The sequence below is a fragment of the Topomyia yanbarensis genome, chromosome 1 (assembly GCF_030247195.1).
Source record: "Topomyia yanbarensis strain Yona2022 chromosome 1, ASM3024719v1, whole genome shotgun sequence".
NCBI lineage: Eukaryota > Metazoa > Arthropoda > Insecta > Diptera > Culicidae > Topomyia > Topomyia yanbarensis.
In genome coordinates, this window is record NC_080670.1 from 201,333,226 (window position 1) to 201,350,546 (window position 17,321).

Consider the following 17,321-nt stretch of genomic DNA (forward strand, 5'->3'; position numbering starts at 1 on the left):
AAGACTTTTTTTTTTGACGAGAGTTATTTTGCTTAAGAAATGCCGGTTAGTCCTGTCACTAAGTTAGTATCGAATTCGGATGAGAGGAAGTCGAAACGCAAAATCCATAATTAGTTTAACAGATTTTCGTTTCCATATATCTGTATCGAACGAAATGATTCACATTGATCAAGTATGTATCAGTCTGGACACAACCATTCTTCAAACAATATTGTTACAAACAGAGGCAGGTTATTCTGGACCCATCCGGGCATGGAACATTTTAAAACCTTCATATATTTTTACGCGATTTGATTCAAATGTTTCACAGGCCGCTGACAATACTTATTTTTGACACACCTGATATCGCACAACCTTGTCTGCTGAACTGTCAGTGAGGATGAATGGATGTGATGGCAGATAGAGACGGTGACGGTGAATGAAAGACAATTCGGCAGCTACATTACAGGATTTTTTTCTTGAGCGTGCATTGCTTTAACATGCTGATTAAGGTAGGGTTTTCTTGCGAAGATCCGCTCGCAGAAGTGACATTTGAGCCGATTTGCGTCAGTGTGAATTTTCAGATGTTCCCGCAAGTTCGACCTGGTGGTGGCAGTTTGGTCACAGATAATACATCTGTACGGTTGATCGTTGTGAATGGTAATTCTATGCTCATCCAGCTCTCGAGAGGTGTTAAGCTTTTTGTCACAATTAGGGCATTCATAGAACGGAGTCAGCCGATGAACCTTACTGTGAATGCTAAGATTTCTTCGATGGCCGAACTTTGCACCGCATATGTCACACTCGAATGGGTTTGATGCTAGGTTTGAGTGAAATTTCATGTGCCCTACGAGGTTCTTAGAAGTCTTGAACAAAGAACCGCAAACTTCACATTTGTATGGCCGTTCACCCGTGTGAGACCGCATGTGTATGACGAGGAGAGCATTACTTCTGTGCTCTTTGTTGCAAACATTACACCGATGCAGACGTGCCTCATTATGGATCCTCTGATGCTGATTGAGCTGCCCAAGGACACCGAATCGCTTGCCACAAATGTCACATTTGAAAGGATGTTCAGTCATGTGCACTCCTTTGTGATAACGTAGCGCGTACATATGTTTGAAACCTTTCCCACATATGTCACATTTGCATGGCCGCTCGATGCTATGGGATTTTGCGTGCCGCACAAGGCTGTTTCTTGTGGTAAATCCTTTGCCACAAATATCACATTCGAACGGGCGCTCGCCTGTATGCGATCTCATGTGGCCCGTATACGAACACTTCCAACTGAATCCTTTGCCACAAACCTCGCACTTGTAGTTGTGATTTCCAGTATGCAAACTCATATGACTGGCCAGAGAGCGTTCGCATGCGAAACCTTTGTCACAAATGTCGCACCGAAACGGTTGTTCGCCGGTATGCGTTCTTCTGTGTATTTCGAGTGACTCCTTCCGAGCATTGATTTTCCCGCAAATGTCGCACCGGTGAGAGGTTTTTTCGGTGTGGATGGTTCGCATGTGTCGTTTTAAGTAGCCTAGTGTAGCGAATTGTTGATCACAAATGTCGCATTTGGTGGGCTTTTCGAGACCGGTACCATCGCGATCCGGCTCGTCGTCGGAGTGGCTGGAACAAAAAGAGAACAGTTCGTCTACTATTAGAACATTCGGCTAAACGATTTAGCGGCATTTGTGACGATTCCTTCCGAATGTTTCAGTTGCTTGGGGATGACATTGTTGTTCACTATGTATCTAATAATCTCCCTCGCGGTTAAGTATTTTTACGGTGTTATATCACGGGAATACCGACCAATTCTTGGTACCGAAATACCGGTACTGAGTAACCTTTCAGCACAGACAGAATAATGTTCGGGCCTAAGTCACGTCTATAAGCATTTTTATGTTAAATATTAATCTATAAAAGAACGAATGTCGACTTAGTACCTAACCTCAACAACATGCATTGTTGTAAATACATGGGAAAAAGCTCCTTCAAGTAATGGATTTCAATTCTCCTTATTTCGATATGATTCCTTTAAGGAACCTCAAGTTAGTGCGCGGGAATATTGGATCAAACGTTGTTTTATTCGATGTTGCTGGCATGAAGTTCTGCACAATGATGTTTCCAGCCTCGACTAAACTTCTGAACGTTATCACGATGTAGCCACTTTCGCGAGGATTATCGCCGTGTTCGCTTTTAGGAACTGTCGAATACAAGTTTGTTTAAAGTCAGTCGCAATCGTACTTCTCGTAGTCGAGATACGTGTCACTTCTGTGATTTTCTGATTTGCCTGCTCAGCCGGAGGCACTATACTGTACTGTTTGTGTAGTGGATAAGCAACAAAGTGGTATAAATTGATTGCTTGGTTTATTGACAGCTTTAATATAGTAATTTCTTGTTTCTTCTCTGGACGAGATTAGAAGGTAAATTGAAGCATATGGAAAGCTTACCAATAACAGTATATCTTTTAACATTTTATTTCGCTCTGGTGTTTTTTAGTGTCTTTAAACAAAAATATTCGAGTACCGGTATTTTTCCGATACTACTGGTTCTGAAGGCTGGAACCGGTACTTGCCAAAAAGCGTCGGTACTAGGAACCCTACTAGTATTGTGGTGACCGACGTAAATCCGTTTACGTCAGTCCGGCATGAACCTTCGTTCGATCCGGTTTCAAATCTTGATAGCTCTTGGTTTACCCAGAGTTTTTCAACAGTAACAGTCTTTCTCAAGACTGAAACGTTTATGCGTTCAGCCTAAAGAAATATTTAATTCTTCCAACATGTCTGGATCCTCTCAGAAAGGCCGTGGGCCAAATATTAAAAAAAGATGGGTGGGTAAACATAACTGGAGTGTCGTGACTACTCGTTTGACTTGTAATTCAAATCGAATGATACTCAATGAAATATGTGAGAATGTTTCAAGTTATTCTTTATAATAATTATGGTGGTTCTGAAAAGAACCTTTGTTGTTGGCGTCTGCGTTGATAGGGGATGTGCTGGATTCTAAGCTCGTTGATACATTCATTCATGAAATGAATAAATTTCATATTTTTTTTGCTTTGAAATAACAATGTAAAAATCTCTCCAAACGACCATCGGAATCTTTTTCCTAGCGTACAGAAATGAACACGCTTAGCGAAAAACTAGGGGCGGGTAATATCCGGGACATAACCACGATGATCATATTCTTAAAATTCTGCTTGTATCTCTTTCAAATGGCTAAATTTTACGCATTAAGTTCGATTCACCGGGCTCTGCAAAATTTTCCTGGGGATCCCGTTCGTTAGTATATTTAGCAAAACAATTTTATTACCGAGTTCTCCGCATTGAATACAGGTCAATAATTTCATGTAATGATTTCAACAAGCAGACAATGTACATGTATGACAGGTGGGAGTGTTCTGAAGTGTTTTAGTGGAGGTAACAACATAAAGTCGTGTATTGGACATTTCAATATCAATTCTTCAAAAGGGCTAATGAGATTTTTATAAACAAACTTATTTCGCTCATTACTCCGCTCGCGAGTCGAATTTCATGAAAGATACACATGAATCAACATCTTTAGCCTCGGTAGAATCAATTTCAAATGTCTTCTGGGTTGAAAATATAACAAATTAAGAGAAATCAGCAAAACAAAAGTTTGTTTACAAATCTTATTAGCCCTATTCTAATGTTGATATGGATTTTACAATGATTCTCCTTAACCCTGCAAAACCACGGGGTTAGCAGCAGAGGGTTAAGTTGCTTGGAAGAGATGACAGTTAATATATGATAACCAAAAATATAAAATTGTTCTATAAATTGCAAAGTTATTGCCGCGTTGACCTGAAAATTTGTCATTTCATTCATATAGGAACAATCATTGAAATTATGGCAATTTATGCTTTGCAAGATTTGAAATAACTTCGAAGTGTGGTCACGACACCCCTGTTATGTCATATACATTACCAACCCATATTTTTCCATTTTTCATTCGTCCTAATAAGGACGGTTTGTAGATAACTATGTTGATACAAGACGAGAATCTTTTGAAACAATTCAAACCTTGCCGACGATTGTTTTTACTGCGTACACACATATGATCATTCCTCTTTCGCAGCTCACACCAATTGAGCACGCTTTGCATCAAGGCGTTCCTATTTATAAACTTTTCGATGCAGATTAAAAGGCCCTCCTTTTGTACGATGAATGAAAATATTTTCATCATTCGTTTTGGTGTAGCTTTCGCTTAGTGGTAGAGTGCCCACATTCACTGATTTTCTTGGAACGATTGGCATAAACCTGTTATTAAGGTTCAAAATGTACGTAACGCTTTCGCTAATATGCACTACTATCGCTTTCTCGCTCGTTCTCGTGCCGTGCATGAGCCTTTCCTTTCCGTCCGGTTTCTAATGGTATAACCAAAACGAATATGCCGGCTTTCCCCCACCAACTACTCTCGTTAAGCAACCCAATACGAATAATCATAGGAACAAACATTTAGTGGGCCTATATTGAAAACTTTTCATCATTTTATTGTTAGGTTGGTGCACCATATTGACGGCTCTGCGCGGTATTGGCTGAAATTTTTCACTTTTCCGAGTCGTTTTCGAAAGATTTTTCAAAACACTATTTTCCGTTGATAATAAATGTCCTACATATTCCAAAATTTCATACAACATTGGTACAAATATTTTCGACAAAATGCCGAAGAAATTAAATAAATCCATTCAGTACAACAAAAGATATAAGCGTTCAAAATCTTACATCATTTTTCTTTCGAAATTTTGAAAAGGGGCCTTAAATTCTCCACCCGAATCTTTTATCCGAATGTGAAGCTGAAGATATTTGTAAATTTCCTCGGATTGTGTGTAATGCCAATGAAAGAAAAAGCAATCACCTCCACCGATTACAGTGATGATCTCCGATTTCAAAGCCTTTCGAACTGAGCTTTTAACGTTCCACCCGGACGTGAAAGACTCTTTTGAGATTGGTCGAACAGGAGAATGTCGAGTTAAAGCCGGTGGCTTCGTTGGCCACAAACGACTTCTCCTGTATCTTACGGAGAGGTTATATAAATTTTATTCAAATGATTCAAGGCTGTCTTGAAAGGGTTAACGGAAGGTCAATGTTTGGACGAAACTTTCAGCGAATTGAAAAATATACTTGGCTTTTCTTCTTTATAAGTTTAATCTTATTTTTGCGATGCGTGGCGTTGTGATGATTTTGGTGATTTCATGTTTACCTGCAGATTGCCTAATAAGAGTTGATCAAGAAATGGTACTTGGGAGATAATACCAATCCAACCAGATTAAACCATCAGCAGCTATCATTTCATCGTTCACCGGGGGAGTAGAGAGGAAGTGTTGATGCTTCACTTGCTCAACGGAAGGACGACGATTCATCAGACTCTTCCATAAGTGTCGCGGAGTTGGAGATATGGGAAGGTGTAAGATTCGCTTCAACCCAGCGATGCGACCACAGAGCATATTTTATCGAGAGGTTTGAGTTAGTCCTTGAGCGTTCGGTTACTCGGATAAGAAAATGGTCTTATTTAGATTGTTGGGGTATTTAAACTCTGAGCAGCCGGCTGCCTCGAGTGGTCTTTGATTTCTGCTTTCCAAGTTATTCTTATGAAGAGAAATGCTAACGGCACGATCACGCCAGCACGCTCTGGAATTATCCAGGAGCTTTATTTAATTTATTTTAACCTAATAGGGTTTATAATTTGAAAGTGTTAGAAAAAGCACGATTTATGTTCCACGTACTATTAAAGTGGGAACATTGTAGCCGACATGTCGTAGATGCCAGGGCTTTGGGCACGGCACATTGTCATTTTGATTCCGAATGTATAATCTGTGGTGATAATTCGCACACAAAAGACGCTTGTCATTTTCATTTTGCAGCGTTTGGTGGGGCAATGAGAGCGCCAGTCAGTCCAAGGCCGATGATAGGAGGGGGTAATGGCAGAACAGTCTATGCGGACCACCGAAACGCCATGGGAGAGGAACAGGGTGTGGGTTGGGGTAGGGTTAATGGATTGATGTATACTTGACGAATAATTGCGCTGCAGAAAGTGATGAAAAGGTGCATTGAACAGTACTACTGTTGGCTGTTCATAAATAAATACAATATGTTTCTCCATAAGGTTTGATAGGGTGATGGGCCTATTTTCACCATACTAAGCAAGGTGCCTCACTAATTTGGTAATTTCTTGCCTTACAATCAATGGAATGCGGAAAAATTGACATCAACCGCTTTGCTTCGTTGTTAAGAACCAGTATAATAACACAAATGCGTTGAAAACAGTAAAATTCTCGTGTTTGAGCACAATGAAAACTCGAATCGAGTGCCCCTATTGTTGCGCTATCATTTAACTCAATGCGTTGAACAAAGATGGCAGACACTGCTCTAACCAACGGCTTCAAATGGGTAGGGTGATAATAGAAACATAGCGCAAATAGGCTCATCACCCTAGCTAATGTATGTATTTTGTGACTATTGTGATACCAATTTATAAGTGTTGAAAAATTCCTTTTATCCCGTGATTTTATCAAGTTTGTGAGACCGCCACCATAGATGTGCGTGGAAGATCGCGAAAGCTCAAGCGCTTGTATGTTCACGTATTTGTCGCGTATGCCAGAACGTATGTGATTTCGCGTGTATAAATTCGATTTTGTAACTATGTGGCCATATGCATATTCGCGTGTTTTGAATCTCTCTTTCTTGCGCGTGTGTGAATCAGTCCATACGAAAGAAACCATCCTTGATCATCCTACAGCGGTGCGTCATCCTTTGCTTTCGGTAGCATGTAACACGGCGAAAAGAACGATGACTACGACGCCTTCAATTTCGTTTCTCATACAACGCTTCCTTTGCTCCTACTAAACTAGGTAACATTACGAAAGAAAAAAATGATTTTTTGCAGCAATCAATGTATCAATTGTTGTCTGCAATGCTAAATTCTACGTCCTTGTTTGAAGCTTTTCAAACTGGGTGAAATTTGCCAACAAAATTGTCATGAATTTAATGTTTAATGATAGCTTTAATCATTAAAATTTATTAAATTGGATTGCTCGCTCACTGTAAACGTGCGAAGGCGAATTTTTTAACTTCGATTAAAACGCCGCAGAATGACGCCGATACAGTAAGGAAGCCGGAATATATCGCAAATCTGTGCTCCTCCACGCATACCACAATGAACGAAAATTACAACCCAACACTACGCATCGCGAACCACAAATGAAGACAACCAGCGTATAGTGAGTGAAATTTCAACCAACTTGATATTATAAGCAACTAAAGTAGTCAGCTCACGCAATTCTCCTACCATTGATGGTATTCCAAGGGAATTTTATTTGAAATTGCGGCAAGTGATTCAGCGAGAGCTCACCTTTATAATAAATGAAGCCTTGTCTTCTCAAGCCCCTAAGGAGTTTTTTTGACGGTGTCCTTGTACTAGTCAAAAAGAAGAAAAATGACTACATAAAATCGTACACGTTGATTTCACTACTGAACGCTGACTACAAAATCTTCGCTATGATACTGAAACACAAAATAAGCCCCCTTCTTCCACTAGTGGTATCAAAAAATCAAAAAGGCAGCAACGAAAAGTGAAACATTTTTGAGGCTACCGCCCGCATTTGTGAGCCTAAAACAACAGCATGAAAACTCGATGTTGGTAGCATTTGACCTCAATCATCAACTTCCTTGAAAGAACCATGGAACAAATGAATTTCAATCCGGAACTGGTAAACCTCCTCATGTTCTGTGTGAATAACAGTTTCTCAAGAGTTCTGATCAACGGTAAATTGGGGAGTGAGATCAATCATTTAAAGGTTAGTGTGCCAAGGTGATCCACCTTCAATGATTTTGTTCGTTATCTCCTAACAACCATTGCTTGATAAACTGCGGAAACTTTTTTAAAACCAAATATTAAATTGAAGAATAACTCTAAATTCATCGATTTGATCGAATTGTTGTATTCGGCGGAGGAATCGCAATAGCGGTTAATCGCGCGTCTTACCGTCTTTTGATACCAAGGTAATAGAAGTTGAAACCGAAGTGCTATCAATTTTATTGCTGCAGCATATTTGCCTTTTCAGTAAACAGGTGAGCAAACTAATTTCTTGAAAGGACCGTTACAAATACTTACAGAAAATCGGTCGAAATTCTTCATAATCGGTGATGTTAACGCTAAACACCGATCCTGGAATAATGCTCAAAGCAATTCCAACGGTAGACTACCTTTTAATAATGCAGAATCTAAATTGGGGTAAACCTCTGTATTTATGCATAGGTGCATATAACCTAACTCAAATTAAGTCATATTTTTTGTGTTTCGGATTCTCCTCGTCAGTAGCTAACAGCTGAGTGGGCCACTAGCTAGACACTAGATCCAAAAAATTTACACGTAACTTACGTGTACGGTAAACGACTGATGTCCCGGGTGGCACAGAAGTTCTTTTCTACCAACGAGGACCAAATTGAACCGGAACGCCAATGTTGCAAAATAATGCAGAATCTAAATTGGGGTAAACCCCTGTATTTATGCAGAGCTAGCGGCCCAGTCAGCTGTTAGCTACTGACGGAGGAGAATCTGAAATACAAAAAATATGACTTAATTTGAGTTGGGTTATATGCACCTATGCATAAATACAGGGGTTTACCTTAATTTAGATTCTGTATTATTTTGCCACATTGGCGTGCAAGCCACAAATAGTTTCGGTTTAATTTGATCCTCGTTGGTAAAAAAGAACTTCTGTGCAAACCGGGACATCAGTCTCGATCGGTCGTTTAACCGTACACATAAGATATGTGTAAATTTTTTGGATCATATCTCTAGCTAGCGACCCGGTCAGCTGTTAGCTACTTTTTAATGATTGCCGTGTTGGTTATTATTTCATTTTGTTCCCGAATGGACCTACGTGCTATTCGTGTGTAAGGAATCCATCAATAATTCTCGACCAACATATGATTACGGCTTAAAAGCCAACTGTCAAAATTCTCTTTGAAGGGAAATTCCGGATAAACCGTTACTCACCAATCACAGATCGTGGTAGTAAACAAAAGAGAAAAGTTTAATTTCTTTTTCTGTTCCTAACTTTCTATCCTTTTCGATTTTTTGGTTCCAGTTTTCGCTATCACTAGTCTCATGTGGATTGTTGAGTTCCGCGCCTAATGTTGCGGGGAATCGGTAACGTTTTACTGGCTGCTTATGTGTCGCACCGCTTGTTAAGGGCTCTTTACCAATTCTTGGCGAAGAATATCTCAATTGAGTTCTATTAAAAACAAAATAAACTAAAAAATGTCAGTAATAGTCTATATCATCAGATGTATTTTGACAACGAAAATTGATTGTGACAAACTAATACTACTTCGTCTTATGAAGCGAAGATCGTCTATCTTTGTCATTATTGCCTATTTGAGCCGAATGTAATGAGACACTGCTCGTTGAACAGAATCGAACATTTAAGACCCTGCGTCGGTCACTTTACATCACAGACACTTATCTTCAGCATGCTTTACTTTCACGTGTGTAATAAGATACGTCTTCCTTGTGAAGCTCCGCTCGCAAATGTGGCATTTGTGCCGATTCGCGCCAGTGTGAAGATCCAGATGTTGCCGCAAGTTCCATATGAGAGTGAAGGCCTTGTCGCAGATCGTACATTTGTACGGTCGATCATTGTGAATGGCGACTCTATGCCTATCCAGCTCTCTAGAGTTACGAAATTGTTCGTCACAGTTGGTGCATCCATGGAACGGTTTCTGCCGATGAACATCCTTGTGAATGGTAAGAGTTCTGCGTAGTCTGAACTTTGCTCCGCATATGTCACATTCGAACGGGTTTGATGCTAGGTTTGAGTGAACGTTCATGTGTTCTAGTAGGACTTTATTAGTCCTAAACGAAGAACCGCATACTTCACATTTGTAGGGTCGTTCATCAGTATGCAAACGCATGTGTGAGACGAGGTTATGACTGCTTGCTAACTCTTTGTTGCAAACATTGCACCGATACAGACGTGGGGCATTATGAATTTTCAGATGCTGGTTGAGTTTCCCCAGGATAGAGAACCCCTTGTCACATATGTTACATTTGAAAGGATGTTCAGCCATATGCACTCCACTGTGAGCCCGCAGTCCATAGGTTTGTTTGAACGTTTTGCCACATATGTCACATTTGTGCGGGCGCTCGATGCTATGGGATTTCTCGTGATACACAAGGCTAGATTTCTGAGAAAATCCTTTTCCACAAACATCGCAGGTGAACGCGCAATTTGCTGTATGTGTATATGTATGCTTTCTCAGGATGCTCGGGCTAGCAAAACTTTTCCCACATATGTCACAATCGAACGGGCGCTCGCGTGAATGAGTTCTCACGTGCTCCAGTAACTTGTGCTTCACACTGAATCCTTTGCCACAAACATCGCACTTGTAGCTGTGATTTCCAGTATGCCATTGCATATGATCGACCAGAGAGCTTTTGTATGCCCACTCTTTGCCGCATATTTCGCAACGAAACGGCCGTTCACCGGCATGAGCTCTTCTATGACATTCGAGTAGGACATTCCGCTTAAAGGTTTTCCCGCAAATGTCACATGTTTTCTCCCTGTGTATTCGGATGTGCCGTTTAAAGAATCCTAGTTTAGCGAATTGTTGATCGCAAATGTCGCATTGGTAGGGCTTTTCGAGACCGGTACCATCACGATCCGGCTCGTCGTCGGGGTGGCTGGAACAAAAAGAGAACAATTCGTTCGCTATTAGAACTTTCTGCTAAACGCTGCTGCTATCAGACGTGTAATTGGTGTTTTTTTTTTGTAGTTTAACATAAAACTAGTATTTGTGAATTACAATTTTCTTTAACCCTTAAATGCATACAGTTACCATTTGGCAACATACCGAGTTCTGTGATATAAAGCCTCAACAAGAGGGGAATATCGCATCCATACCGAAATATGAATATCAAAGAAAAATTAGTTTCATGCATTTAAGGGTTAAGGTTAAGCTGGTTTTGAAATTTGTGAGAAATCAGTACTCTAACATATGTCAAAAGATACAGAATGAGCCTAAAAAATAAGGAATATTGAATCAAGAAGAGCAAACTCAAATTGTGTTTGCATTTGGTTATTACAAGTTTCGCCCATTTGTTTGAAATTATTTGATTCCGTTTAAGAAAGATCCATTGCATCCATTTATTATTATTGGAGTGTTGCCTTTTTGGAGGCGGGCTACACCGTCTTTCATCAGAACACCAACCATTACCAACCGCTTTGCTGGTCACACCATCTATCTCGACACAGTGAGAAGGAATGTACACATGATACTTCAGCGTGAAGAGATTACCAGAAGCGATATCGTTGGCCTGTTTCTCAAGTCGGTGACGACCACGCCCGGTGTGGATGTTCTCATTTAAATGGCCAAAAAGTAAGCAAAATTTGGATTTTTATGGGCCAATGAAGAAACATATATTTTTGTCTTCATTTACTATTTTTTTTCAAGACGAAAAAAACAAAATTGCACCCGTGGTGACGTGCTGTCTAAGCTTAGATGCGCGTGGTATTACAAAACTGCGTGCAGCTTGCTGTCTCAGAGTCGATCTGAACACACAGGACTAATAAATTAAAGCTCCAAAGTAATGTAAATTTATTAGGGGAATGACCTAAGAATGGGTAAAAATTCAAATTTGACGTAATGCTGCAATCGCAAACTTTGAGATCCATTATAAGCCCCTTTTTCCACTTTACGGCTTCACTAAAAATAGTGAATACAAAGAATTTGTGGATTTTGTAGGTCATTCTACGAATAAAAAAGGTTTTCTTTCGCGAGGTCATGAAGGCTGCAAAATTGAACCGTTTTTGTACACAGGTTTGGAAAAAAAACGAAAACGATTTCGATTAATTATTCGTAGTGGAATGTCAATAGTCTGCAACAATTTCACGGAATTATAGATTTTGGACATCGCTGATTATGAATCTGAAGTCAGTTTTTCCAAATTAAAAATGGCCGATCCATTAAGGCGCATCCCCATTAAAAAATAAGTGATATTTCAGTCAAAATCGAGAAAAAAAAAAGATTTTGTCATGTTTATAACACGAATTTGAATTAAAATGTACCAATATTAAAAACATAAAAATGGCAATTCCAATATGGCGGACTAAAATGTGACAATTTTGGCCAAAATTTTTCGATTTTTCGCCGTTTTCTGTGGTTGTTTGATAACTCACGATTAGTCTGCGGCGCCTGATTCGCAGAACAGTCCTATCGCCACCTCGAATTGCTCCTGGAGAGAAATGGCTCGAGTTTTCTTCTCCAGATAAGCCTCGTCATCGCGTAGGCGGACACCCTACGTTTGCCAGTCTGCAGACGTTGATTATCAGAGGTCCGCGCGAAATGGATTGCTTCAGACCCAACAGCCACTAACCAGCGCGTTCAATCGGCTTCAGCAATGACGAACTTCCTTCATCGAACAAGTTGGCGGCTATATAAGTGACAATTTCCATGGTTTTAGAAGCTGAATGCAAATGTTTCGGACCCAGTCTCCATAAACATCCGTTCATTGGCATTCTGGGCATTTCCTTCAGTGCACCGCTGTAGCAAATCATCTGCGGAAAGAGCCTCCGGTACACGGGTTTGTTGGCACATTCCGCCTTCACCATACTTCATATGCCGAGGATCCTTGTCAGTTGAACACTTGTGGAAAAAAGTTGTGTCTAAAGCATCCTTCATGTTCAATGCAGCATCGGGATGCCTTCGGATCGCCAGTCCGTAGTATGTCGTTAAATCCGCTATCAGCTTGTCCGTCAGCTTACCGCCGCACCTTTTCCTTCTAGTCTTTTAGTTCCTTTCTTCACCGCTCGCAGTCAGCTGTCCATCCACTTTTGTACATAAGCCGAGCATTCCTGTTTTTAGCAGAGTGATGTCTTCGTATAGGTCCAAGTCCAAGAGAGCTTTCAGGGCTTTTGAGTCGCCATCAACGATGTAGTTGGCATATTTCACGCCCAGCAATTACTCGGCACGCCATGATGATTCACAGCGCAACTTTCGCCATGAGAGTCCAGCCATTCGTTGTATTCTGCCGTCCCTTTCTTCGACACCCAGTTAGCGCAAGATTGACAGAGTGAAGCTTTGACAACGAAGTCCAAAAATTTACTTCCCAATCAGGAATGGAATCCCAAATAGACAAAAACTCTAGTTTCTTCCAAAACCCGTCTCCAAACAACGCTCAAATGCGTTGGTTCAATACCAGCTTCAGCGTTCAGCCTCATTTCCTCGTCTTCAGCCTTCTTCTGTGGTACTTCAAAAACAATTTTGCGACTTAAAAAACTGCACTAGACGTTGTTACTAATGGTATGTCCATAAATCCGCAAAAAGTGTTCAAGCTATGTAACCCGACCCCCCGCCTGCGCAATGCGAACATGAAACGGCAGTTTGCTTCATACGGACCTATTGATAGTGGAACAAGTTGGAAGCCTATTCCTGCTCCAGATACACTGTTGAATGTCACGTCTCCGCCGCAAAACTTGCAAGGTAAGCATTCAGTTAAGAAGCTGAAAACAGAAACGAAGTTTTATTTTTTTAATTTCGATTATAGTGAAACCATAAGATCATTCGCCTATTCGGGTTAGAAAAATCTCTTTTGAAAAATTTCTAACCCTATGTGCGGGGTCGCGACCAACTAAAGGGCGAACACGAAATTATTGCGACACCGAAAATATCATGCCAATTTTCTTATAATGTTTAAAATCAAACCAAAATTACCTCAAAAATCAAAAAGTTAATCGATGGAGCCTTGAGTGTAAAATTGAACGCATTTTCGTTTGATGCCCTCCATCCAAGTCTTTACAGTGTCATCCGGTACCAGTTTCTCAGTTTTTTTTCTTCTATTTTCTTAACATGTCCTTCTCGTCTTTGACTGTCTTCTTGCTCTTCCGAAGTTCCCGCTTCATCATTGCCCAGTACTGCTCCACCGGGCGCATCTCCGGACAGTTTGGCGGATTCATGTCCTTTGGAATAAAATGGACAAAATTGGCCTCATACCACTCCAGGACACTTTTAGAATAGTGGCATGATGCCAAATCTGGCCAAAGTAGCGGAGCCTCGTCGTGCTGCTGCAAGAACGGCAAAAGGCGCTTCTCGAGGCACTCAGATTTGTAGATCTCGCCATTTACTGTGCCCTTTGTCACGAAAGGCTCACTCCTCAGTCCGCAAGAGCAGATGGCCTGCCAAATGAGATATTTGGAGGCGAACTTCGACATTTTCTTCTTCTTAAATTTGTCGTCCACATAGAACTTGCTCTTGCCGGTGAAAAACTCCAACCACGGAATCTGCTTGAAATCGGCTTTTATATACGTTTCGTCGTCCATCACACAGCAGCCATATTTTGTCAGCATCTTCTCGTAGAGCATCTTCTCGTGTTTGGAAAGAATTTGTTCTCTCGACTCGCGTTGGTTCACCTCAATTTTCGTTGAATCGACAAACACGACTTCGAGTTGGACAGCATGTAAACAATACACATCAACGAGAAAGTGTGCAAAATTTGGTTGATTTTTACCCAATGGTAAAACAGTTATGCCCTGTTGAATGTTTCGCAATAATTTCGTGTTCGCCCTGTATGGAGAATATTTTCTCTTGACGAGTTAAGTTACTATTCTTTGTGTTAACGTCGCGTCACGTCGTTATTAGATTTGCATATTATTCTTTACACACAAAAGAACGAACACTGACTCTGTTTTATACTGGGCCGATGATCGAAGAGATCAGAAATTTGCATCGGACCGCGAAAGAGAGCATGCTAGCATTGCTATGCTTTCGGTCGTCGTTTGATCCACACTGAATACGATAAGTACTGAGCTGTGTTGCATAAACTCGATAGCAGGTATATGCGAGAAATCGAAAATATGAAGGTTTTTCTCCTCTTGAGTCTCACATTATATAAAAGTTGGTTCCGCGGCTTGTCAATATACCACGAATAGGGGTTCACCTCGAACCCGTAATGAATTTTCTGAACGGCACCTGGAACTATGACATTTTGTCCACGTCCAAACAATATGCTCGATTGTCTCGGAAATACTTGCCACAAACGCAAAGTTTACTGTCTGGTTTGTGATTGAAACTCGACAAGTAATGGAAGCTTCATTACCTCGGATCGGCTGACTAGATGAGAAGAGATATCCCACAATGATAATGGGAGTGTTCGCGGTTGAACGGAAACAGTAGTTTCCATGCTCAATTACTGAGAGTATCGTTATTCAATACAAACTTTTGTAAGTTTACCTACCAAGATCAAATTAATGCGCGAAGAAAATTAATCCTTTGTTGACATTTAGTCTTTCTATACCAAATGTATCCCCTTCAATTTTTAAAGTCGAACCAGCCTTCAAGTGCATGAATGCGAAAACTTCAACAATCTTTCCATTCACTGGTATAAGCTGAAGTTGAGCTGGATCGCGTTTCCTTCAAAACTTCTTTCGATTTTCTTCTTCTTGAACTCGATGCCCGGATTTAAAGATTTTCCTTTACAAATCTGTAGTTCAGTAGACTTCTGAAGAAGTTATGAAAATTCCGTAGATTCCTCGCGTTAATCCGTAGAAAGGACATAAATCCGTAGATCTACGGGAAAATTCGTAGGGTTGGCCACCCTGTAGGGAGGTAAGCTTGGCTCCTTTGTTGGAACCTAAGGTGGTGATAAATCACCAGATCCCCATCTTGCACTAGGTGTAGAATATCTCAATTGAGTTCTAATAAAAACAAAATTAAACTCAAAAATGACTGTAAGAATGAGGAAGATTTATTTTGACAACGAAAATTGATTGTGACAACTAATAATAATTCGTCTTATGAAGCGAACGGTCTTTGTCATTATTGCATTTGATTCGACTGTATGCACTGCCCAAAATCGCGTCAGTCCCATGTTCTATGGGATTCCCTATCCACATGGGACTGACTTGCGATTATAGGCAGCGCAGCTATCAGTGAGACGCCGAAGATACTGCTCGTTAAAAAGAATTGAACATTGGTTCGGTCACTTCAAATTAGAGATTTATCTCCAGCATGCTTTACTTTGACATGTGTAGTAAGATCTGATTTCCTTACAAAGCTCCGCTCGCAATCGCAACATTTGTGCCGATTCGCGCCCGTATGAAGATTAAGATGTTGCCGCAAGTTCGACATGACAGTGAAGGCCTTGTCACAGATCGTACATTTGTACGGTCGATCATTGTGAATGGTAGCTCTATGCCTATCCAACTCTCTAGAGTTGAGAAATTGTTCGTCACAGTTGGTGCATTCATGGAATGGTGTCAGTCGATGAACCTTACTGTGAGCGCTAAAATTTCTTCGTTGACGGAATTTTGCACCGCATATGTCACATTCGAACGGGTTTGATGCTAGGTTTGAATGAATTTTCATGTGTCCTACCAGAGCATTGGAAGTCCTAAACGAAGAACCGCAAACTTCACATTTGTGTGGCCGTTCATCAGTGTGAAACCGCATGTGTCTGGCGAGATGGAAATTATTTCTGAACTCTTTGTTGCAAACATTACACCGATAGAGACGGGTGTCATCATGAATTTTCAGATGCTGATTGAGCTGCCCAAGAAAAGAAAATGGCTTGCCACAAATGTTGCATTCGAAAGGATGTTCAGCCATATGTACTCCACTGTGATAACGTAGCGCATAGATATGTTTGAATGCTTTACCACATATGTCACATTTGTGTGGTCGCTCGATGCTATGGGATATCTCATGACGCACTAGGGCGTTTCTTGTAGCAAATCCTTTGTCACAGATATCGCACTTGAATAAACGAATTGCTATATGGTTTAGCGTATGCTTTCTCAGGAGGCCCTTGCTACTAAAGCATTTTTCGCATATGTTACATTCGAACGGACGCTCGCCTGTATGGGTTCTCATGTGGTCCATAAACACACGTTTTGAATTGATTCCTTTGCCACAAACATCGCACTTGTAGTTGTGATTTCCAGTATGCAATTTCATATGACTGACCAGGGAGCGTTTGCATGCCAAAGCTTTGCCACACATTTCGCACCGAAACGGCCGTTCGCCGGTATGCGTTCTTCGGTGTGTTTCAAGTGAGTCGCTTCGCTTAAAGGTTTTCCCGCAAATGTCGCACCGGTGTGACGTATCTTCGGCGTGGATGGTTCGCATATGTCGTTTTAAATAACCTAGGTTAGTGAACTGTCGATAGCAAATGTCACATTGAAGCTTTTCGACACCAGTACCATCACGATCCGCCGGATCGTCGTCGGATTGGCTGGAACAAAAAGAGAACAATTTGTCCACTATTAGAACTTTCGGCTTAACGGTTTTGCAGTAATTATGACGAATATTCTCGAGCGTTGTTTTTGT

At 40.8% G+C, this 17,321-nt stretch overlaps 3 protein-coding genes across 21 annotated transcripts in view; all 3 read right to left on the bottom strand.

The window, feature by feature from the left end:
• LOC131688075 (zinc finger protein 624-like) overlaps window positions 1–17,321 on the bottom strand; it is a 170,005-nt gene that overhangs the window by 121,497 nt on the left and 31,187 nt on the right. The window lies entirely within an intron of this gene.
• Window positions 1–17,321, bottom strand: part of LOC131687880 (zinc finger protein 664-like) — a 151,574-nt gene that overhangs the window by 101,093 nt on the left and 33,160 nt on the right. Inside the window, exon 3 of one of the 16 annotated variants that reach the window (XM_058972048.1) lies at window positions 317–1,602. The exons of the other annotated variants lie outside the window; for them this stretch is intronic. Within the exon in view, the coding sequence (XP_058828031.1) occupies window positions 438–1,602 (1,165 nt within the window). The 3' untranslated portion in view covers window positions 317–437. Of the gene's footprint in view, window positions 1–316; window positions 1,603–17,321 lie in introns of those variants that run through there. 16 annotated transcript variants of the gene reach the window in all.
• LOC131687977 (zinc finger protein OZF-like) overlaps window positions 1–17,321 on the bottom strand; it is a 220,908-nt gene that overhangs the window by 61,337 nt on the left and 142,250 nt on the right. Inside the window, exons 1-2 of one of the 4 annotated variants that reach the window (XM_058972203.1) lie at window positions 16,371–16,641; window positions 9,179–10,683 (exon numbers count right to left, since the gene is read on the bottom strand). The exons of 2 other annotated variants lie outside the window; for them this stretch is intronic. In XM_058972203.1, the coding sequence (XP_058828186.1) occupies window positions 9,453–10,683; window positions 16,371–16,519 (1,380 nt within the window). In that variant the 5' untranslated portion in view covers window positions 16,520–16,641 and the 3' untranslated portion in view covers window positions 9,179–9,452. Of the gene's footprint in view, window positions 1–9,178; window positions 10,684–16,370; window positions 16,642–17,321 lie in introns of those variants that run through there. One more of the 4 variants, XM_058972138.1, reaches the window with a different exon arrangement.